The sequence below is a fragment of the Somniosus microcephalus genome, chromosome 17, assembly GCF_052327205.1.
Source record: "Somniosus microcephalus isolate GS21.2 chromosome 17, FLI_Smic_1.0, whole genome shotgun sequence".
Taxonomy (NCBI): domain Eukaryota; kingdom Metazoa; phylum Chordata; class Chondrichthyes; order Squaliformes; family Somniosidae; genus Somniosus; species Somniosus microcephalus.
The window spans coordinates 36,969,031-36,994,425 of record NC_141003.1 but is presented as its reverse complement, the minus strand read 5'-3'; the positions used below and the strand labels follow the sequence as shown (position 1 = coordinate 36,994,425).

Sequence of the window (25,395 nt, the reverse complement as noted above, 5' to 3'; positions counted from 1 at the left end):
ATGTAACTAGAATGTTATAAAGTATTTCACAATCTGCATGGAAAAGCCATCAAATTAGAATAGCTGTTATGTGTTCATCTCCTTCCAGGCTAGCATCGGGCTCTTCTGTATTATAAGCCAATATTCTGCCCACACACTTATCAAGAAAGTAACTGATGCAGATGTCGGCATGGCCAGCAGGTTAATATCTCTTCCCACTGAATAGAAACAGCAGCAGGGCATGTGTCTGAATATTGTGGTGAAGGTCCCTGCCATTATATTTAAATGACAGGACCTCCCACTGACCTACATACTCTGGTCAGGTCAGCTCTGGAGGGCCCTGGGAGGTGCGACCCTGGAATAATCGCCAGGATTGCTGCCCGAGCATTTTCAAAGCCACTGTTTATCTGGATAGTTGAGGTCAATATGGATCTGTCCATTGGAAGCTGTTTCCACTGGCCATTGAAAACTAATATCTCCAGGAACTCCATCAACAGTGCTATCAAGTCTATGTGACAATTCCAGCAACTCTTATACGTGTGGAAATGATGTCCTGAATGGAAGGACCATTAAACGGTTGTATTTTCACTCCGCTAAAATAGTTTTATTGAGTAGACTTAGAAGTGAATAGATTTCATTTTCGCAACTTTTTGTGCTCGGCTATGTGCAGCAGGAAAGTAAGTTTTTAAACCTGATACAGACTCGGAGCCTCAGCGTGCAGTGTAACAAGTTGAAATGTTTTTTCTGCTCTATAGAAACGACGTCACCAGAAGTGACACCGATTATCACTACGTCTACCACCAGCTACATGCCTGGTAAGTGACAGCAGTTTTATACCTTGCACCAAGTCTGTCTCCACAAGTGGATTGTTTCTAACTCCATGTGGTCTGTCATTGAGTAGGTAACAAAACACGGCTTTCATTTTTACATCACAAATTTTCGATTCTAATTGTTTGCTTTGGAAATGTTTGTATCTCTGCTCATTATGTTGTAACTTATTGGGCCGCTTTTAGGAAATTGTGCTCCTGACATAACGTTTAGTGGAACGGGTGCAAATGAGGAATTTGAGGCCAATTGACGGATTATTTTGCGCGTGCATTAATTTCCACGCCAATATTCCTGTTCTGTGCCCCCGACAAGCGAAGCTCCAAGCGAGAAGGGTGTATTTTTATGATATATATACTTATTGAATAACATGTTTTCAGTTATCAAAATTATTTGTCACACAATGTCAGTACAGAGGTTGAATGGGAAAGTGACATAGTCGATCCATCTCACTCCATCGTACAGGTTCAGCTGGGAAACCCGATTAGACTATTCCTGACTGTTCTGGGCCCAAGTACAGGGCTCACCAGTTTTTGTTTTGATGCCCGCTAGAAAATCGAGTTGTGCAGCCTGTGGGCAGTAGGTTCTTTTGTAAAATTACTTTCCCTCCACCACTCACCCTTTCTAAGCAGATGAAAATCACCCCTTTATCTTTCAAATTCTGAGTGTAAAACTAGTATTAAAAAAGAACCTGATGCTAGATCAGTCATACAGTCAAATGTTGTGCTTGCTTGATATTCTTTGCATCATTGTGGTGAAATTGTGTAACTAGAATGTGATAAAGTATCTCACACAACTGTATGAACATGGCATCAAATTTACAAAAGTTGTTTTGCAATTTTGCTCCTTCTATTTCCTGTTAACTAGCTATTTAAATCAGATTAATTAAGCCCAGACTTCTTATTTTACAGAGGAGGTGTGTAATGGGAAATGGTCTCCGTGGTTTAACGAACATATCCCTAGTCCGTCAAGCCCAGGCGATTACGAAATACTGGATCCCATTCGTGATAAACTGTGTCCTTCCTCTTCCGATGCAATTAATATCATTCAGTGCCAATTTGTTGATTACCCTGAGTGGCCAGTAAGTGAATCAACAGACAATGTGTCCTGTGACAAAGACACAGGGCTCGTCTGTATAGTCACCGAAAGTGCTTTGCAGGAGAACACGTCATGTTATGACTACCAAATTCGAGTTTGCTGTGAGCGACTAACAACCAGTCTGCCTATAACAACCTCTACAACCACGATTCCTGGTAATTATGACATTTATGTGCAAGAAAACTATCTTTCAGTACAAAAGCACTTAGAACAAGATTGTCCTATTGCAGTGAAAATTCTACATCTGACATGGATCAGTACATCAAGCAGAGAAAGCAAGAAGTAAATCTTAGATTAGAAATTACAGTCAGTGATTATAGTCAGCCCGAAAGCGGCACAGACTCGTAAGACATTCTTCTGTCTGCCATTTTTAATTGAGTCATTAATTAATCCATATAAAGGAAATGGGCCAATGCCTCAATTAGAGAAGTGGATAGTGATACGATGATTAATGTACCTTCAAATTCTTTGTATGATATTGTTTCACCCACTTTTAAATCTTGCCTCAACTTTTATGCCTTCGTCGGGCTCTTCTGTATTATAAGCCAATATGCTGTCCACACACATATCAAGAAAGTGACCGATGCATCAGTGGACATGGCCAGCAATTTCATATCTCTTCCCATTGAATAGAAACAGCAGCAGGGCATGTGTCTGAATATGGTGGTGAAGGTCCCTGCCATAATATTTAAATGACAAGATCTCCCACTGAGCTGCATATTCTGGTCAGGTCAGCGCTGAAGGGCCCTGGGAGATGTGATCCTGGTATAATTGCCAGGATTTCTACCCTAGTATTTTCAGAGCCATTATTTTTCTGGGCAGCTGAGGTCAATATGGATCTGTCTATTGTAAGAAGCTTCCACTGGCCATTGAAATCTCATATTTCCAGGAACTCTATTAACAGCACGATCATAAGGTCAGAAATGGGAGGTTGATTGATGATTGCACAGTGTTCAGTTCCATTCACAACTCCTCAGGTAATGAAGCAGTTCATGCCCGAATACAGCAAGACCTGGATGACATTCAGGCTTGGGTTGATAAGTGGCAAGTAACCTTCGCGCCACACAAGTGCCAGGCAATGACTATCTCCAACAAGCGAAAGTTGAACCACCACCCCTTGACATTCAACGGCATTACCATCGCCGAATCCCCCACCATCAACATCCTGGGGGCGGGGGGGTCACCATTGACCAGAAACGTAACTGGACCAGCCACATAAACACTGTGGCTACAAGAGCAGACCTGAGGCTGGGTATTCTGTGGCAAGTGTCTCACCTCCTGAGTTCCCAAATTCTTTCCACCATCTACAAGGCACAAGTCAGGAGTGTGATGGAACACTCTCCACTTGCCTGGATAAGTGCAGCTCCAACAACACTCAAGAAGCTCGACTCCATCCAGGACAAAGTAGCCCGTCTGATTGGCACCCCATCCACCACCTTAAACATTCACTCCCTCCACCACCAGCGTACCGTGGCTGCAGTGTGTACCATCTAAAAGATTCACTGCAGCAACTCGCCAGGGCTTCTTTGGCAGCACCTCCCAAACCCGCAACCTCTTCCAGCTAGAAGGACAAGGGCAGTAGGTGCATGGGAACACCAGCACCTCCAAGTTCCTCTCCAAGTCACACACCATCCTGACTTGGAAAAATATTGCTGTTTCTTCATCATCACTGGCTCCAAATCCTGGAACCCCCCTCACCAACAGCACTGTGGGAGTAACTGCATCACAACGACTGCTGCGGTTTGAGAAGGTGACTCACCACCACCTTCTCGAGGGCAATTAGTAATGGGCAATAAATGCTGGCCATGTCAGCGACGCCCACATCCCCGGAACGAATAAAAAAAAATCTAGGTGACAATTCCAGCAACTCTTATACTTGTGGAAATGATGCGCTGAATGTAAGGGCCATTAAATAGTTGTAATTTCTCTCCACTGAAATAGTTTTATTGAGTAGACTTAGAAGAGAATAGATTTAATTTTTGAAACTTTTTGCCCGGCTACATTCAGCAGAAAAGTAAGTTTTTAAACCTGATACAGACTCAGAGCCTCAGCGTGCAGTGTAACAAGTTGAAATGTTTTTCCTGCTCTATAGAAATTACGTCACCAGAAGTGACACCGATTATCACTACGTCTACCACCAGCTACATACCTGGTAAGTGACAGCGGTTTTATACTTTGCACCAAGTCTGTCTCCACAAGTGGATTGTTTCTAACTCCATGTGGTCTGTCATTGAGTAGTTAATAAAACACGGCTTTCATTTTTACAATTCAAATTTTCCTTTTTAATTGTTTGCTTTGGAACTGTTTTTATCTCTGGTCATTATCTTGTAACTTATAGGGCAGCTTTTATGAAATTGTGTTCCTGACATAACGTTTAGCGGAGTGTGATGCAAATCAGGAATTTGATGCCAATTGATGGATCATTTTGAGATGTGCATTAACTTCCACGCTTCTATTTTTATGATGTGCTCCCGCCGTGCGATCCCCCAAGCGAGAAGGATGTATTAAAATATATTTTATAAATTAAATAACACGTTTTCAGTTATCAAAATGATTTGTCACACAATATTTAAACTGAGTATGTAAAACCATATCAAGGAATGAGAGAAAGTCATATAGCCGATCCATCTCTCTCCATGCTACAGGTTCAGCTGCAAAACCCTATCGGACTATTCCTCACCGTTCTGAGACTAGGTACAGGGTTCGGCAGTTTTTGTTTCAATGCCCGCTAGAAAATTGAGTCGGGCGGCCTCTGGGTAGTAGATTTTTTTGTACAATTTCATCTCCCCTCACAGGCAGCTAAAAATCACCTCCTTAATCTCCTTAACATGCAGGTACAGCAAACAATTAGGAATGCAAATAGTATGTTGGCCTTTATTACAAGAGGGTTTGAATATAAGAGTAAAGACATCTACAGCAATTATATAGGGCCCTGGTGAGACCACACCTGGAGCATTGTGTACAGTTATGTCTCCTTACCTAAGGAAGGATATACTTGCCATAGCGGGAGTGCAACAAAGGTTCACCAGACTGATTCCTGGGATGGGGGGATTGTCCTATGAGGCGAGATTGAGTAGACTAGGCCTATATTCCCTAGAGCTTAGAAGAATGAGAGGTGATCTCATTGAAACACACAAAATTCTTACAGGGCTTGACAGGGAAGATGCAGGGAGGATGTTTCCCCTGGCTGGGGAGTCTAGAACCAGGGGTCACAGTCTCAGAATAAGGGCTTGGCCATTTAGGACTGAGATGAGGAGAAATTTCTTCACTCAGAGGGTGGTGAATCTTTGGAATTCTCTACCCCAGAGGGCTGTGGAGGCTCAGTCGTTGACTATATTCAAGACAGAGGTCAATTTATTTTTGGATATTAAGGGAATCAAGGGATATGGGGATAGTGCAGGAAAGTGTTGAGGTAGAAGATCAGCCATGATCTCTTTGAGTGACGGAGCAGGCTCGAAGGGCCAAATGGCCGACTCCTGCTCCTATTTCTCATGTTCTTATGTTCTTTCAAATGATGAATGAAATACGAGTATAATAATATACCTGATGCTCGACCAGTCATGCAGTGAAATGTTGTGCTGGCTTGATATTCTTTTCACTAAAATCGTGAAATTTTATAACCATAATGTGATAAAGTACTGCACAAGTCAGTTTGGAAAAGCCATCAAACCTAGAGTAACTGTTATGTGTTCATCTCCTTCCGGGCTGTCATCGGGCTCTTCTGTATTATAAGCCAATATTCTGCCCACACACATATCAAGAAAGTGACCGATGCAGAATTCGGCATGGCCAGCAGGTTAATTTCTATTTCCACTGAATAGAAACAGCAGCAGGGCATGTGTCTGAATATTGTGTGAAGGTCCCTGCCATAATATTTAAATGACAGGACCTCCCACTGACCTACATACTCTGGTCAGGTCAGCTCTGGAGGGCCCTGGTCGATGTGACCCTGGTATAATCGCCAGGATTGCTGCCCGAGTATTTTCAGAGCCACTGTTTATCTGGACAGCTGAGGTGAATATGGATCTGTTCATTGGAAGAAGATTCCACTGGACATTGAATACTCATATTTCCAGGAACTCCATTAAATCTGCGTGATAATTCCACCAACTCTTGTAGTGTGGAAATGTAAGGGCCGTATATTAGTTGTATTCTTTATCCACTAAAATCATTTTATTAAGTAGACTTCGATAGAACTGAAATATTTAATTTCACAATTTTTGTGCTCGGCTATGTGCAGCAGGAAAGTCAGTTTTTAAACCTGATACAGACTCAAAGCCTCAGCGTGCAGTGTAACAAGTTGAAATGTTTTTCCTGCTCTATAGAAACTACGTCACCAGAAGTGACACCGATTATCACTACGTCTACCACCAGCTACTCACCTGGTAAGTGACAGCGGTTTTATACCTTGCACCAAGTCTGTCTCCACAAGTGGATTGTTTTCTAACTCCATGTGGTCTGTCATTGAGTAGGTAACAAAACACGGCTTTCATTTTTACAATTCAAATTTTCCTTTGTAATTGTTTGCTTTGGAAATGTTTGTATCTCTGCTCATTATGTTATAGGGCAGCTTTTAGGAAATTGTGCACCTGACATAATTTTTACCGGAATGGGCGCAAATCAGGAATTTGACACCAATTGACAGTTTATTTTGCGATGTGCAATAACTTCCACGCCCATATTCCTGTTATGTGCCCCCGGCAAGCGAAGCTCCAAGCGAGAAGGGTGTATTATAATATATAATCTTATTAAATAACATGTTTGCACTTATCAAAATTACTTGTCACACAATGTCAAAGAAATGTCAAGGAATGATAGAAAGTCATGTAGACGATCCATCTCACCCTATCATACAGGTTCAGCTACAAAACTCTTTTGGACTATTTCTCACCGTTCCCAGCCCAAGTACTGGGCTCAACTTTTTTTACAATGCCCACTAGAAAATCATGTCTTGCCGCCTCTTGGCAGTAAGTTCTAGAAACATAGAAAAATAGGAGCAGGAGTAGGCCATTTGTTCCCTTGAGTCTGCTCCGCCATTGAATATGATCATGGCTGGTCCTCTATCTCAATACCATATTCCTGCTCTCTCCCCATACCCCTTGATGCCTTGTGTCTAGAAATATATCTATCTCCTTCTTAAATATATTCAGTGACTTGGCCTCCACAGCCTTCTGTGGTAGAGAATTCCACAGGTTCACCACACTCTGAGTGAAGAAATTTCTCCTCATCTCAGTCCTGAATGTCCTACCCCGTATCCTGAGACTGTGACCCCTCGTTCTAGACCCCCAGCCAGGGGAAACATCCTCCCTGCATCCCGTCTGTCTAGCCCTGTCAGAATTTTACACGTTTCAATGAGATCCCCTCTCATTCTTCTAAACTCTGGTGAATACAGGCCTAGTCGACCCTTTTGTAGAATTACTTTCCCTCCGCCACTCCTGCCCTTGTAAGCAGATGAAAATCACCCCATGAACTTTCAAATGATGAGTGTAAAACTAATATGATAAAACAACCTGATGCTAGCTCAGTCATACAGTCAAATGTTGTGCTGGCTTGATTTTCTTAGTAACATTGTTGTGAAATTGTGTAACTAGAATGTGATAAAATATTTCACAATCTGTATGGCAAAGCCATCAAATCTAGAATAGCTGTTATGTGTTCATCTCCTTCCGGGCTAGCATCGGGCTCTTCTGTATTATAAGCCAATATTCTGCCCACACACATATCAAGAAAGTAACGGATGCTTCAGTGGACATGGCCAGCAATTTCATATCTCTTCCTATGTGTCTGAATATGGTGGTGAAGGTCCCTGCCATAATATTTAAATGACAAGATCTCCCACTGAGCTGAATATTCTGGTCAGGTCAGCGCTGTAGGGCCCTGGGAGATATGATCCTGGTATAATTGCCAGGATTCTACCCTAGTGTTTTCGGAGCCACTATTTTTCTGGGCAGCTGAAGTCAATATGGATCTGTCTATTATACGAAGCTTCCACTGGCCATTGAAAACTCATCTTTCCAGGAACTCCATTAACAGCACGATCATAAGGTCAAAAATGGGGATGTTCAATGATGATTGCAGAGTGTTCAGTTCCATTCACAACTCCTCAGATAATGAAGCAGTTCATGCCCGAATACAGCAAGATCTGGATGACATTCAGGCTTGGGTTGATAAGTGGCAAGTAACATCCACGCCACACAAGTGCCAGGCAATGACTATCCCAAACAAGCGAGAGTTGAACCACCGCCCCTTGACATTCAACGGCATTACCATCGCCGAATCCCCCACCATCAACATCCTGGGGGGGTCATCATTGACCGGAAACATAACTGGACCAGCCAGATAAGAACATAAGAACATAAGAAATAGGAGCAGAATTAGGCCATACGGCCCCTCGGGCCTGCTCCGCCATTCAATAGGATCATGACTGATCTGAATCTAGACTCACGTCCACTTCCCTGCCCTCTCCCCATAACCCCTAATTCCCTTATCTGCTAGGAAAATGTCTATCTCCATTTTAAATTTATTTAATGTTGCAGCTTCCACAGCTCTCTGGGGTAGCAAATTCCATAGATTTACTACCCTCTGAGTGAAGAAGTTTCTTCTCATCTCAGTTTTGAAAGGGCAGCCCCTTATTCTAAGATTATGCCCCCTAGTTCTAGTCTCATCTATCAGTGGAAACATCCTCACCGCATCCACCCGATCAAGCCCCCTCACAATCTTATATGTTTCGATAAGATCGCCTCTCATTCTTCTGAACTCCAATGAGTAGAGTCCCAACCTACTCAACCTTTCCTCATACGTCAACCCCCTCATCTCTGGAATCAACCGAGTGAACCTTCTCTGAACTGCCTCGAGAGCAAGTATATCTTTTCTTAAATATGGAAACCAAAACTGCACGCAGTATTCCAGGTGTGGCCTCACCAATACCCTGTATAACTGCAGCAAGACTTCCCTGTTTTTATACTCCATCCCCCTTGCAATAAAAGCCAAGATTCCATTGGCCTTCCTGATCACCTGCTGCACCTGCATACTAACTTTTTGTGTTTCATGCACCAGGACCCCCAGATCCCTTTGTACTGTAGCACTTTGCAGTTTCTCTCCATTTAGATAATAACTTGCTCTTTGATTTTTTCTGCCAAAGTGCATAACCTCACACTTTCCAACATTATATTGCATCTGCCAAATCTCTGCCCACTCACTTAGCCTGTCTATGTCCTTTTGCAGGTTTTTATGTCCTCCTCGCTCACTGCTTTCCCTCCCATCTTTGTATCGTTGGCAAACTTGGATATGTTGCACTCGGTCCCTTCCTCCAAATTGTTAATATAGATTGTAAAGAGTTGGGGTCCCAGCACTGACCCCTGCGGAACACCACTAGTTACTGATTGCCAGCCCGAGAACGAACCATTTATCCCAACTCTTTGTTTTCGGTTAGATAGCCAATCTTCCACCCATGCCAGTATATTACCCCCAATCCCGCGATTTTTTATCTTGATCAGTAATCTTTTGTGTGGAACCTTGTCAAATGCCTTTTGGAAGTCCAAATACACTACATCCACTGGTTCCCCTTTATCCACCCTATATGTTACACCCTCAAAGAATTCGAGCAAATTTGTCAAACATGACTTCCCCTTTGTAAAACCATGCTGACTCTGTCCTATTAAATTATGTTTATCCAAATGCTCTGTTACTGTTTCCTTAATAATGGACTCCAACATTTTGCCAACCACAGATGTTAGGCTAACTGGTCTATAGTTTCCAGCTTTCTGTCTACTTCCCTTCTTAAATAAGGGTGTTACATTAGCAGTTTTCCAATCTGCCGGGACCTTTCCTGAGTCAAGGGAATTCTGGAAAATTATCACCAATGCATCCACAATCCCTACCGCCACTTCTCTCAAGACCCTAGGATGTAGGCCATCAGATCCGGGGGATTTATTCGCTTTAAGTCCCACTATTTTACTGAGTACCATCTCCTTCATGATTTTAATCGTGTTTAGCTCCTCCCCCCCATTGCCCCCTGTTTGTCCAGTGTTGGGATATTTTTAGTGTCCTCTACTGTAAAGACTGATACAAAATATTTGTTCAGCGTCTTTGCCATCTCCATGTTCCCTACCACTAGTTTCCCGGTCCCATCCTCTAAGGGACCAACGTTCACTTTAGCCACCCTTTTTCTTTTTATATAGCTGTAGAAACTCTTGCTATCTGTTTTTATATTTTTTGCTAGTTTACTTTCATAATCTATCTTCCCTTTCTTAATTAATCTTTTAGTTATTGTTTGCTGGCTTTTAAATGCTTCCCAATCTTCTATCCTCCCACTAGATTTGGCTAATTTATATGCCCTTGTTTTCAGTCGAATACTATCCTTTATTACTTTACTAAGCCACGGATGGCTGTCTTTTCTTTTACTCCCCTTTTTCCTCAGTGGAATATATTTATCTTGAAAGATGTGAAATATTTCCTTGAATGTAGACCACTGCTCTTGTACCGTCTTACACTTTAATCTGTTTTCCCAGTCCACTTTAGTCAATTCTACCCTCATACCTTCATAGTCTCCTTTATTTAAGCTTAGTACGCTGGTTTGAGATCCAACTCTCTCACCCTCAAACTGAATTTGGAATTCAGCCATATTATGGTCACTTATTCCAAGGGGATCCTTTACTAGGACATTTTTTATTAATCCTGTCTCATTACACAGGACCAGATCTAAGATTGCCTGCCCCCTGTTTGGTTCAGTTACATACTGCTCAAGGAACCCGTCCCTAATACACTCTATGAACTCTTCCTCAATGCTGCCATGCCCAATTTGATTAGTCCAGTCAATATGAAAATTAAAATCCCCCATGATTATAGCTGTTCCCTTATTACAAGCCCCAACTATTTCCTGATTTATACTCCGACCAACAGAGTTGCAACTGTTAGGAGGCCTATAGACTACGCCCACTAGTGACTTTTTCCCCTTATTATTCCTTATCTCCACCCAAACTGTTTCACTATCCTGATCCTTTGACCCAATATCATTTCTGACTATTACAGTAATTCCATCCTTGATTAACATAGCAACCCCACCTCCCTTTCCTTCCTGTCTGTCCTTCTTAATTGTCAAATACCCTTGTATGTTTAGTTCCCAGTCATGATTATCTTGCAGCCATGTTTCCGTAATGGCCACCAGATCATACCCATGTGTAGTTATTTGCACCGTCAACTCGTCAATTTTGTTACGAATGCTGCATGCATTCAGATAAAGAACTTTCAAATGTGTTTTCTGACAATTTATTCCTGCTTTTATCCCTTTTACTACTTTACCTTTTTCATTATACTTTCTGTCCCTTCCTGACACGCTCTGGTTTTTAATTCCCCCACTGCTACCTTGCTCTATTGCCTTCTCCGCTGTCATTTTTATTTTTCGCTCTCTTAAAACCTCCCCCCCACTAATTAGTTTAAAGCCCTCTCTACAGCCCTAGTTATTCAATTCGCCAGGATTCTAGTCCCAGCACTGGCCAAGTGAAGTCCGTCCCAATGGAACAGCTCTCTCCTGTCCCAGTACTGATGCCAGTGTCCCAGGAAGCAAAACCTATTTGTCCCACACCGGTCTTTGAGCCACGCATTTAACTCTCTAATTTTATTTACCCTAGCCAAATTTGCACGTGGCTCAGGTAGTAATCCAGAGATTATTACCCTTGTGGTTCTGCTTTTTAATTTGGCCCCTAGCTGCTCAAACTCCCTCAGCAGAACCTCCTTCCTTGTCCTATCTATGTCGTTGGTACCAACATGGACCACGACAACTGGATCCTCCCCCTCCCACTCCAAGTTTCTCTCCAGCCCAGAGGAGATGTCCTTAACCCTGGCACCGGGCAGGCAACACAGCCTTCGGGACTCTCGCTCTCGGCTGCAAAGAACTCTATCTATCGCCCTAACGATACTATCCCCTACCACTACAACATTTCTTTTAACTCCCCCCACTTGAATGGCCCCCGCTCCATGGTGCTGTGGCCCGGTTGCTCATCCTCCCCGCAGTCCCTGTTCTCATCCTCACAGGGAGTAAGAGCCTCGAACCTGTTGGACAAGAGCAAGGGCTGCGGCTCCTCCAACACTACCTCCTGGATCCCCGTACCTGCCTCACTTCTAGTCACACCATCCTGACCCTGGCCACGGACTACATCTGAATTAATTAATCTAATTGGTGTGACTACCTCCTGATACACAGAGTCCAGGTAACTCTCTCCCTCCCTGATGTGTCTCAGTGTTTGAAGCTCGGACTCCAGCTCTTCAACACGGAGCCGGATTTCCTTGAGCAGCCAACACTTACTGTAAATGTGATCACCGTGAGCATCAATGGTGTCCACCAGCTCCCACATATTGCAGCAGCAACACATCACCTGATCTCCCATTCTATGTAATTAATTAAATTTATTAATATTATTTTTAAATACCCTCTGCCCCGATTCTAGATGATGAATATCGCACCTTAGAAACTATAAACCACAGAGTTTAAGCTTAAAAAAGAGAGAAATACTTACCAACCAATCACTTAACCGCTTTCTGGTGACGTCACACTTGGATTACTTTTTACCTCTCTCCTTCCCTCCGAGTTCTGAGTTCGGAGACTGGTACGCCTTACCTGGTCTCTGGGACCTTTTATAGCCCCGCTCTGCCGCTCGAGTTTCCCGCCGACGCTGTGAGGCCTTACCTGGTCTCTGGGGCCTTTTATAGCCCCGCTCTGCCGCTTGAGTTTCCCGCCAACGCTGTGAGGCCTTACCTGGTCTCTGGGGCCTTTTATAGCCCCGCTCTGCCGCTCGAGATTCCCGCCGACGCTGTGAGGCATTACCTGGTCTCTGGGGCCTTTGAAAGCCCCGCTCTGCCGCTCGAGATTCCCGCCGACGCTGTGAGGCCTTACCTGGTCTCTGGGGCCTTTTTATAGCCCCGCTCTGCCGCTCGAGATTCCCAGCGACGCTGTGAGGCCTTACCTGGTCTCTGGGGCCTTTTATAGCCCCGCTCTGCCACTCGAGATTCCCGCCGATCTGAGGCTGTTTATTCTGCAGAAAGTGTCTCACCTCCTGACTTCCCAAAGTCTTTCCACCATCTACAAGGCACAAGTCAGGAGTGTGATGGAATACTGTCCATTCGCCTGGATGAGTGCAGCTCCAACAACACTCAAGAAGCTCGACACCATTTAGGACAAAGCAGCCCATCTGATTGGCACTCCATCCACCACCTTAAACATTCACTCCATCCACCACCGGCACACCGTGGCTGCAGTGTGCACCATCTACAAGATACACTGCAGCAACTCGCCAGGGCTTCTTCGACAGCACCGCCCAACCCGCGACCTCTTCCAGCTAGATAGACAAGGGCAGCAGGTGCATGGAACACCATCACCTGTAAGTTCCCCTCCAAGTGACACACCATCCTGACTTGGAAAAATATTGCTGTTTCTTCATCATCACTGGCTCCAAATCCTGGAACCCCATCACCAACAGCACTGTGGGAGTACCTTCATCACAAGGACTGCAGCGATTCAAGAAGGCGACTCACCACCGCCTTCTCAAGGGCAATTAGGAATGGGCAATAAATGCTGGCCATGCCAGCGATGCCCACATCCCAGGAACGAATAAAAAAAGATCTAGGTGTCAATTCCAACAACTCTTATACTTGTGGAAATGATGCCCTTAATGTAAGGGTCATTAAATAGTTGTAATTTCTCTCCACTGAAAAAGTTTTATTGAGTAGACTTAGAAGAGAATAGATTTCATTTTCGTAACTTTTTTGCCCGGCTACATTCAGCAGAAAAGTAAGTTGTTAAAACTGATGTAGACTCAGAGCCTCAGCGTGCAGTGTAACAGGTTGAAATGTTTTTCCTGCTCTATAGAAACGACGTCACCAGAAGTGACACCGATTATCACTACGTCTACCACCAGTTACACAACTGGTAAGTGACAGCGGTTTTATACCTTGCACCAAGTCTGTCTCCACAAGTGGATTGTTTCTAACTCCATGTGGTCTGTCATTGAGGAGGTAACAAAACACGGCTTTCATTTTTACACCTCAAATTTTCCGTTCTAATTGTTTCTTTGGAAATGTTTGTATCTCTGGTCATTATGTTGTAACTTAAAGGGCAGCTTCTAGGAAATTGTGCTACTGACATAACATTTAGCGGAATGTGATGCAAATCAGGAATTTGACACCAATTGAAGCATTATTTTGCGATGTACATTAGCTCGCATGCCCATGTTCCTGTTCTGTGGCCCCGGCAAGCAAAGCTCCAAGCAAGAAAGGTGTATTATAGATTCTTATTTAATGACACATTTTCAGTTACTAAAATTATTTGTCACACAATGTCAACACTAAGGTTGTAAAACCATAACCAGGAATGAGAGAAAGTCATGTAGCTGATCCATCTCACCACATCATACAGGTTCAGCTGCAAAACCCTATCGCACTATTCCTCACCGTTCCCAGTCCGAGTACAGGGCTCGTCAGTTTTTGTTCCGGTGAAGTTCGAGATGGGCGGCCTCTGGGCAGTCGGTTCTTTTTTAGAATTATTTTCCCTCTGCCACTGCTGCCCTTGGAAGCAGATGAAAATAACCCCTTGATCTTTCAAATGATGAGTGTAAAATTAACATGATAAAACAATTTGATGCTAGATCAGTCAGAGAGTCAAATGTTGTGCTAGCTTGATATTCTTTGCACCACTGTGGTGAAATTTTGTAACTAGAATGTGAAAAAGTATTTTGCAATCTGTATGGAAAAGCCATCAAACTTAGAATAGCTGTTATGTGTTCATGAAGTTCCGGGCTAGCATAGGGCTCTTGTGCATTATAAGCCAAGATGCTGCCCACACACATATCAAGAAAGTGACTGATGCAGCGGTCGGCATGGCCAGCAGGTTAATTTCTATTTCCACTGAATAGAAACAGCAGCAGGGCATGTGTCTGAATATTGTGGAGAAGGTCCCTGCCATAATATTTCAATGACAGGAGCTCCCACTGACCGACATACTCTGGTCAGGTCAGCTCTGGAGGGCCCTGGGAGGTGTGACCCCGGAATAATTGCCAGGATTGCTGCCCGAGTATTTTCAGAGCCACTGTTTATCTGGACAGCTGAGGTCAATATGGATCTGTCCATTGGAAGAAGATTCCACTGCACATTGAAAACTCATATTACCAGGAACTCCATTAACAGCACGATCAAATCTATCTGACAATTCCAGCCACTCTTATACTTGTGGAAAAGATGTTCTTACTGTAAGGGCCATTAACTAGTTGTATTCTTTGACAGCTCAAATAATTTTATTGAGTAGATTTAGATACAAGTGAATAGATTACATTTTCCAAATTTTTGTGCTCGGCTATGTGCAGCAGGAAAGTAAGTTTTTAAACCTGATACAGACTCAGAGCCTCAGCGTGCAGTGTAACAGGTTGAAATGTTTTTCCTGCTCTACAGAAACGACTCCACCAGAAGTGACACCGATTATCACTACGTCTACCACCAGCTACATACCTGGTAAGTGACAGCAGTTTTATACCTTGCACCAAGTCTGTCTCCACAAGTGGATTTTCTAACTCCATGTGGTCTGTCATTGAGTAGGTAACAAAACACGGCTTTCATTTTTACATCTCAAATTTTCCTTTCTAATTCTTTGCTTTGGAAATTCTTGTACCAGTGGTCGTTATGCTGTCACTTTTAGGGCAGCTTTTAGGAAATTGTGCTCCTGATGTAACGTATAGCCAACTAAAGTGTATATCAGGGATTTGACACCAATTGAGTTAAAATCTTGTGATATGCATTCACTTCCACCACCATCGTCCTGATATTTTCCCCTGGCATGTGAAGCTCCAGGTGAGAAGGGTGTATTTATAATATATAGTCGTATTACATAACACTTCTTCAGTTATCAAATACATTTGCCACACAAGGTCAACACTGAGGATTTTAAAACACATCAAGGAATGTGAGACAGTCACACAGCCAATCCATCTCAAAGCATTGAGCTGGTCCATCTGCAAAACCCTCTCGGATTTTTCCTCACCGTTCCCAGCCCAGGCACAGGTCTCGCCACTTTTAGTTAAGTGTTTGTACCTGGGCGAGGAACGGTGGATAATAGCCAGATAGGGTTTTGAAGTGAACTGAATTGTCAGTGACACGACTTTTGGCATTGTTGTGCCTTTTGTTAAAGTTTACTTAAGTGGCAAATCATTCCATAACAATGGAAATACATTTATTATCTAACCCCTTCCTGTCTGGGTTTCTGATTTTGCCACGGTATTTCTCAATGTCGTTCTTTTTTTCAAAGTCAACACCAGGAATGGTGAAAAAAGCCATAACTGAAACTTTCATCAGCACCACACCTGGTAAATGATGACTTTTTACATTTAATGGCCATACCTTCAGTACAGATAAGTACCGTGACAAAACAAGCTATTTTTGTCTGAGATTTAGCTTGACGTTACCTTCTTTAGTTTGGTCATAAGGGATTTAAATTAAAAAGTAACTTCACTCACAAATAACATCTCAGCTTAAATACACACAACTGCAACAATTAGTTGGTTTCTCTGCAGCACATCTCTGAGGGCTGATCAAGTCAATTCAAATATAAACACAAAATGCTTTTGTAAAGTTGAACGATGTCCTGTGTCCAGAGCCTGTATTAGGCAGGCCCGATCATTCCCGGGTTTTCACAATCTGCACTGATGCAGGATAGAAGGAGATTGGTGCTTTGCTGAGCCAGTTAAATGAGCGGGGAGGAACACCCAATCACAGACCTGAGTTGCAGCTACTTATATAGGAAATGGCTTATTCAGCAACAAAAAAAGAATGTTTCAACTTTACCCGGACACTGCAGAAGCTACTACCATTGTTACACAGGATTACATTTACTGTGTATACTGACAACAATGGCTTACAGTCAATTTGTGATGAAAAGTGTTTCTGTTGTGACAGGACATCTCCCTGCAAGGATGCCACAGTCATACAACATGATCATACAACATGATCATACAACATGATCATACAACAAGGTCTTACTACATTGTCATGGTTCCTGTAATGAGATCACTGATGCACTGTCTTGATGAGAATAAGCAGGTTTTCAATCATCCTGATTGCCGTCTCAATGTGCACACGAGTATTGAATTTGGAAGGTGGGGAGGATGATGTGACAAAAATGAAGAATGCGTCTGAAAAAACTTGTTGGTCACATGGTTCTAAATGCCTTAATGCATTTTGTTAGAATTTACTTGAGCAAAGGCTTTGCCAATCATGGAAATAAATTCATCAACTAACCCCTTTCTTTCTGTTTTTTCTGTATTTGCTATTCTAATTCTCAGTGTTTTCCTTCCATTACAGGAGCCACAACTGCACCTTTCACCACACGTGGTAAATATTTTCTTTACATTTATCTTCAGAACAAGTGGTTGGGACCAGAATGAAAATATTGTCTACGAGCTTTACTCATAGAAATGACATCACATATTGTTGGAACAATTACTCACTTTGTCTTGCCATTAATCTTTTGTGTGGAACCTTATAAAATGCCGTCTCGATGTCCGTATAAATAACAGGCTGGGAGACTGCGATACCTGCTTACTCCTGGCATATTCGTCATCTAGGAACAAGGAAACTCCCATCCTGGGAGTTCTGTACAACAACAACTTATATTTACATAGCACCTTTAATGTAATAAAACGTCCCAAGGCTCTTCACGGGAGTGTTATCAAAAAAATAAAATTTGACTGCGAGCCGTATAAGGAGATGACCAAAAGCTTGGTCGATGAAGTAGGTTTTAAGGAGTGTCTTAAAGCAGGAAGGAAAGGTAGAGAGGCGGAGAGGTCTAGGGAAATGGTTCCAGAGCTCAGGCCCTAGGCAACAGAAGGCACGGCCACCAATGGTTGAGTGATTATAATCAGGAATGCTCAAGAGGGCAGAATTTGACGAGCGCAGTTATCTCGGGGTGGGGGGGTGCGGTTGTGGGGCTGAAGGAGGTTACATAGATAGGGAGGTGCGAGGCCTTGGAGGGATTTGAAAACAAGGATGAGAATTTTGAAATCAAGGCATTGCTTAACCGGGAGCCAGTGGAGGTCAGTGAGCACAGGGGTGATGGGTGAACGGGACTTGGTGCGAGTTTGGACACGGGCAGCAGAGATTTGGATGAACTTAAGTTTACGTTGGGTAGAATGTGGGCGGCCAGCCAGGAGAGCGTTGGAACAGTTATGTCTAGAGGTAACAGAGGCATGGATGAGGATTTCAGCAGCAGATGAGCTGAGGCAGAGGCGGAGATGGGCAATATCACAGAATTGGAAATAGGTGGTCTTAGTTCTGCGGATTTATGGTCGATCAAATCTAGGTGACAATTCCAACAACTCTTATACTGGTGGAAATGATGTCCTGAATGTAAGGGCCATTTATTAGTTGTATTCTCTCTCCGCTAAAATAATTTTATTGAGTCGTCATAGAAGTGAATAGATTTAATTTTCGCAATTTTTGTGCTCGGCTATGTGCAGCAGGAAAGTAAGTTTTTAAACCTGATACAGACTCGGAGCCTCAGCGTGCAGTGTAACAGGTTGAAATGTTTTTCCTGCTCTATAGAAATTACATCACCAGAAGTGTCACCGATTATCACTACGTCTACCACCAGCTACATACCTGGTAAGTGACAGCGGTTTTATACCTTGCACCAAGTCTGTCTCCACAAGTGGATTGTTTCTAACTCCATGTGGTCTGTCATTGAGTAGGTAACAAAACACGGCTTTCATTTTTACATCACAAATTTTCCTTTCCAATTGTTTGCTTTGGAAATGTTTGTATCTCTGCTCATTATGTTGTAACTTATAGGGCCGCTTTTAGGAAATTGTGCTGCTGACATAACGTTTAGTGGAACGGTTGCAAATCAGGAATTTAACGCCAAGTGACGGATTATTTTGCGATGTGCATTAATTTCCACACCAATATTCCTGTTAGGTGACCCTGACAGCAAAGCTCCAAGCAACAAGGGTGTATTATGATATATATTCTTATTAAATAACATTTTTTCATTTATTTTCACTCACTATCAACACTGAGGTTGTGAAAGCATTTCAAGGATTTTGAGAAAGTCATGTAGCTGATATCCATCTCACCCCACCATACAGGTTCCGCTGCAAAACCTAGCAGACTATTCCTCACCGTTCCCATCCCTAGTACAGGGCTCGCCAGTTTTTGTTTCAATGCCCGCTGGAAAATCGAGTGGTGCGGACTCTGGGTAGTCGGTTCTTTCTTAGAATTTCATCTCCCCTCTCCCATCCCATTGTCGGCAGATGTAAATCGCCCCTCGATCTTTCAAATGATGAGTGGAATACTAGCATGAAGAAAATAACCTGATGCTAGATCGGTGATGCAGTCAAATGTCAACATTATAATTGTGAAATTGTGTTGCTAGAATGTGATAAAGTATCTCACAAGTCTGTACGAAATTGCCATCAAACCTAGAATAGCTGTTTGTGTTCACCAAGTTCCGGGCTAGCATCGGGCTCTTCTGTATTAGAAGCCAATATTCTGTCCACACACATCAAGAAAGTAGCTGATGCAGATGTCGGCATGGCCAGCAGGTTGATATCTCTTCCCACTGAATAGAAACAGCAGCAGGGCATGTGTCTGAATATTGTGGTGAAGGTCCCTGCCGTAATATTTAAAAGACAGGACCTCCCACTGACCGACATACGCTGGTCAGGTCAGCTCTGGAGGGCCCTGGGAGGTGTGACCCTGGTATAATCGCCAAGACTGCTGCTCGAGTATTTTCAGAGCCACTGTTGATCTGGGAACTCGGGTCAATATGTATCTGTCCATTGTAAGCAGTTTCCACTGGACATTGAAAACTCATATTTCCAGGAACTCCATTAACAGCACGATCAAATCTATCTGACAATTCCAGCCACTCTTATACTTGATGAAATTATGTCCTGAATGTAAGGGCCATTTTATGGTTGTATTCTCTCTCTGCTAAAATAATTTTATTGAGTAGACTAAGATAGAAGTGAATAGATTACAGTTTTGTTATTTTTGTGCTTGGCTATGTGCAGCAGGAAAGTAAGTTTTTAAACCTGATACACACTCAGAGCCTCAGCGTGCAGTGTAACAAGTTGAAATGTTTTTCCTGCTCTATAGAAATTACGTCACCAGAAGTGACACCGATTATCACTACGTCTACCACCAGCTACATACCTGGTAAGTGACAGCTGTTTTATACCTTGCACCAAGTCTGTCTCCACAAGTGGATTGTTTTCTAACTCCATGTGGTCTGTCATTGAGTAGGTAACAAAACACGGCTTTCATTTTTACATCACAAATTTTCCTTTCTAATTCTTTGCATTGAAAATTCTTGTACCAGTGGTCGTTATGCTGTAACTTTTAGGGCAGCTTTTAGGAAATTGTGCTCCTGATGTAACGTATAGCCAACTAAAGTGTATATCAGGGATTTGACACCAATTGAGTTAAAATCCTGTGATATGCATTCACTTCCACCACCATTGTCCTGATATTTTCCCCCGGCATGTGAAGCTCCGGGTGAGAAGGGTGTATTTATAATATATATTCTTATTAAATAACACTTCTTCAGTTATCAAATACATTTGTCACACAATGTCGACACTGAGGATTTTAAACCACATCAAGGAATGAGAGACAGTCACACAGCCAATCCGTCTCAAAGCATTGAGCTGGTCCATCTGCAAAACCCTCTTGGACTATTCCTCACCGTTCCGAGCCCAGGTACAGGTCTCGCCACTTTTAATTGAGTGTCTGTACCTGGGCGAGGAACGGTGGATAATAGCCAGATAAAGTTTTGAAGTGAACTGAATTGTCAGTGACACAATTTTTAGCATTGTTGTGCCTTTTGTTAAAGTTTGCTTGAGTGGCAAATCATTCCATAACAATGGAAATAAATTTATTATCTAACCCCTTCCTGTCTGGGTTTCTGATTTTGCCACGGTATTTCTCAATGTCGTTCTTTTTTACAAAGTCAACACCAGGAATGGTGAAAGAAGCCATAACTGCCCTTTCGTCAGCACCATACCTGGTAAATGATGACTTTTTACATTTAATGGCCATACCTTCAGTACAGATAAGTACCGTGACAAAACAAGCTATTTTTGTCTGAGATTTAGCTTGACGTTACCTTCTTTAATGTGGTCATAAGGGATTTAAATTAAAAAGTAACTTCACTCACAAATAACATCTCAGCTTAAATACACACAACTGCAACAATTAGTTGGTTTCTCTGCAGCACATCTCTGAGGGCTGATCAAGTCAATTCAAATATAAACACAAAATGCTTTTGTAAAGTTGAACGATGTCCTGTGTCCAGAGCCTGTATTAGGCAGGCCCGATCATTCCCGGGTTTTCACAATCTGCACTGATGCAGGATAGAAGGAGATTGGTGCTTTGCTGAGCCAGTTAAATGAGCGGGGAGGAACACCCAATCACAGACCTGAGTTAAACATAAAAACATAAGAAATAGGAGCAGGAGTAGGCCAATCGGCCCCTCGAGCCTGCTCCACCATTCAATAAGATCATGGCTGATCTGATCCTTACCTCAAATCTTCTATCACTCTCTATCTCTCCCAAACCCATGTGATCTCCCGGGAGAGGCAAAAAACCAGATAAAAAACCCAATGGCCAATTTGGGAGAAAAAATCTGGGAAATTCCTCTCCGACCCATCTAGGCGATCGAAACTCATCCAGGAGATCACTCTGTCCCTATATTTTCTACAGTACTTACCTTCTCTAAAGGCGATCTCCACCCCAGCCGGGAACAGGAATAAAACCATCTCCTGAAATCTAACACAGAATTAGAACACAAGAAGTAGGAGCAGAACCAGGCTACACAGCCCCTGGGCCCGCTCCACTACCCACAGGGCCATGACCATTCCGAACCTAGACTCATGTACTATTTCCTGCCTGCTCCCCGTAACCCTTAATTCCCTTTACTTCTAGGAGACTATCTATTTCTGTTTTAAATTTATTTAATGATGTAGCTTCCACAGCTTTCTGGGGCAGCAAATTCCACAAACCTACCACCCTCTGAGTGAAGAAGTTTCTCCTCATCTCAGTTTTGAAAGAGGAGCCCTTTATTCTAAGATTATTCCCCCTAGTTCTAGTTTCACCCATCATTGGGAACATCCTCACTGCATCCACCCGATCAAGCCCCTTCACAATCTTATATGTTTCAATAAGATCGCCTCTCATTCTTCTGAACTCCAATGAGTAGAGTCCCAATCTACTCAACCTCTCCTCATATGACCACCCCATCATCCCCGGGATTAACTGAGTGAACCTTCTTTGTACTGACTCGAGAGCAAGTATGTCTTTTCTTAAGTATGGACACCAAAACTGTATGCAGTATTCCAGGTACCTTGTATAACTGCAGCAATACCTCCCTGTTTTTATATTCTATCCCCCTAGCAATAAAAGCCAACATTCCATTGGCCTTCTTGATCACTTGCTGCACCTGCATACTAACTTTTTGAGTTTCGTGCACCAGGACCCCCAGATCCCTTTGTACTACAGTACTTTCCAGTTTCTCGCCATTAAGATAATAACTTGCTCTATGATTTTTCCTGCCAAAGTGCATAACCTCACACTTTCCAGTATTGTATTCCATCTGCCAAATCTCTGCCCACTAACTTAGCCTGTCTATGTCACTTTGCAGGTTTTTTATGTCGTCCTCACTCACTACTTTCCCTCCCATCTTTGTATCATCTGCAAACTTTGATATGTTACACTCGGTCCCCTCCTCCAAATCGTTGATATAGATTGTAAAGAGTTGGAGACCCAGCACTGACCCCTGCGGAACACCACTAGTTACTGATTGCCAGTCTGAGAATGAACCATTTATCCCAACTCTCTGCTTTCTGTTAGAGAGCCAATCCTCCACCCACGCCAGAATATTACCCCCAATCCCGTGATTTTTTATCTTGAGCAATAATCTTTTGTGTGGCACCTTGTCAAATGCCTTTTGGAAGTCTAAATACACTACGTCCACTGGTTCTCCTTTATCCACCCTGTATGTTACTTCCTCAAAGAACTCAAGCAAATTTGTCAAACATGACTTCCCCTTCATGAAACCATGCTGAGTTTGTCCTATTAAATTATGTTTATCCAAATGTCCCGTTACTGTCTCCTTAATAATGGACTCTAACATTTTGCCAACCACAGATGTTAGGCTAACAGGTCTATAGTTTCCAGCCTTCTGCCTACTACCCTTTTTAAATAAGGGCGTTACATTAGCAGTTTTCCAATCTGCCGGGACCTTTGTTGAGTCCAGGGAGTTTTGGAAAATTATTACCAATGCATCCACAATCCCTACTGCCACTTCCCTCAAGACCCTAGGATGTAAGCCATCAGGCCCAGGGGATTTATCCGGCTTGAGTCCCATTATTTTACCAAGTACCACTTCCTTAGTGATTTTAATCGTATTTAGCTCCTCTCCCCCTAGAGCCCCCTGTTTGTCCAGTGTTGGGATATTCTTAGTGTCCTCTACCGTAAAGACTGATACAAAATATTTGTTCAGCGTTTTTGCCATCTCCATGTTTCCCACCATTAATTTCCCAGTCTCATCCTCTAAGGGACCAACATTTACTTTAGCCACCCTTTTTCTTTTTATATAACTATAGAAACTTTTGTTATCTGTTTTTATATTTTTTGCTAATTTACTTTCATAATCTATCTTCCCTTTCTTAATCAATCTTTTAGTTATTTTTTGCTGTCTTTTAAAGACTTCCCAATCTTCTATCCTCCCACTAGATTTGGCTACCTTATATGCCCTTGTTTTTAGTCGGATACTATCCTTAATTACTTTACTTAGCCACGGATGGCTATCTTTTCTTTTGCACCCTTTTTCCCTCAGTGGAATATATATTTTTTGGAAGTTGTAAAATAACTCCTTAAATGTACACCACTGATCATGTACCGTCTTACCCTTTAATCTATTTTCCCAGTCCACTCTAATCAATTCCGCTCTCATACCTTCATAGTCTCCTTTATTCAATCTCAGCACGCTTGTTTGAGATCCAACCTTCTCACCCTCTACTTGAATATGGAATTCAACCATGTTATGGTCACTCATTCCAAGGGGATCCTTTACTAGGACATTTTTAATTAAACCTGTCTCATTACACAGGACCAAATCTAAGGTTGCTTGCCCCCTGGTCGGTTCAGTTACATACTGCTCAAGAAACCCATCCCTAATACACTCAATGAACTCATCCTCAAGGCTGCTCTGCCCAATTTGATTTGTCCAGTTAATATGATAGTTAAAATCCCCCATAATTATAGCTGTTCCCTTATTACAAGCCTCAACTATTTGCTGATTAATACTCCGTCCAACAGAGTTGCAACTGTTCGGAGGCCTATAGACTACGCCCACTAGTGTTTTTTTCCCCTTATTATTCCTTATCTGCACCCAAACTGTTTCACTATCCTGCTCCTTTGACCCAATATCATTTCTCTGTATTATAGTGATTCCTTCCTTTATTAACATAGCCACCCCACCTCCCCTCCCGTCCTGCCTGTCCTTCCTGATTGTTAAATAACCCGGTATGTTTAATTCCCAGTCATGGTCACCCTGCAGCCATGTTTTTGTAATGGCCACAAGATCATACCCATATGTAGTTATTTGTGCCGTTAACTCATTCATTTTGTTACAAATGCTACGTGCATTCAGATAAAGAACTTTCAAATATATTTTGTGACACTTAGTTCCTGTTTTTCCCCCTTTTACTACTTTACCTTTTACTCCATACCTTCTGTCCCTTCCTGACACATTCTGTTTTTTAATTTCCCCACTGCTACCGAAGTCTATGACCTTCTCTGTTGTCATTTCTGTTATTTGCTCTCTAGAAACCTCCCCCCCACTAATTAGTTTAAAGCCCTCTCTACAGCCCTAGTTATATGATTCGCCAGGACTCTAGTCCCAGCACTGGCCAAGTGGAGTCCGTCCCAATGGAACAGCTCCCTCCTGTCCCAGTACTGGTGCCAGTGTCCCAAGAAGCAAAACCCATTTCTCCCACACCAGTCTTTGAGCCACGCATTTAACTCTTTAATTTTATTTAACCTAGCCAAATTCACTCGTGGCTCAGGTAGTAATCCAGAGATTATTACCCTTGAGGTTCTGTTTTTTAATTTGACCCCTAGCTGCTCATACTCCTTTAACAGAACCTTCTTCCCTTTCCTATCTACGTCGTTTGTACCAACATGGACCATGACAACTGGATCCTCCCCCTCCCACTCCAAGTTTCTTTCCAGCCCAGAAGAGATGTCCTTAACCCTGGCACCGGGTAGGCAACACAGCCTTCGGGACTCCCGCTCTCGACTGCAGAGAACCCTATCCCCCTAATGATACTATCCCCTACCACTACAACATTTCTTTTTACTCCCTCCACTTGAATGGCCCCCTGTACCACGGTGCTGTGGCCAGGTTGCTCATCCTCCCTGCAGTCCCCGCTCCCGCCCTCACAGGGAGTAAGAACC

The 25,395-nt window shown here is 42.9% G+C and overlaps 1 protein-coding gene across 1 annotated transcript in view; it reads left to right on the top strand.

The window, feature by feature from the left end:
* The window catches only part of LOC147105645 (uncharacterized), a 211,557-nt gene that overhangs the window by 144,833 nt on the left and 41,329 nt on the right, over window positions 1-25,395 (top strand). The window contains exons 73-80 of the mRNA XM_086010936.1: window positions 735-794; window positions 1,716-2,057; window positions 3,995-4,054; window positions 6,228-6,287; window positions 13,766-13,825; window positions 15,340-15,399; window positions 18,481-18,540; window positions 20,035-20,094. Coding sequence (XP_085867062.1) covers window positions 735-794; window positions 1,716-2,057; window positions 3,995-4,054; window positions 6,228-6,287; window positions 13,766-13,825; window positions 15,340-15,399; window positions 18,481-18,540; window positions 20,035-20,094 — 762 coding nt within the window. The remainder of the gene's footprint in view (window positions 1-734; window positions 795-1,715; window positions 2,058-3,994; window positions 4,055-6,227; window positions 6,288-13,765; window positions 13,826-15,339; window positions 15,400-18,480; window positions 18,541-20,034; window positions 20,095-25,395) is intronic.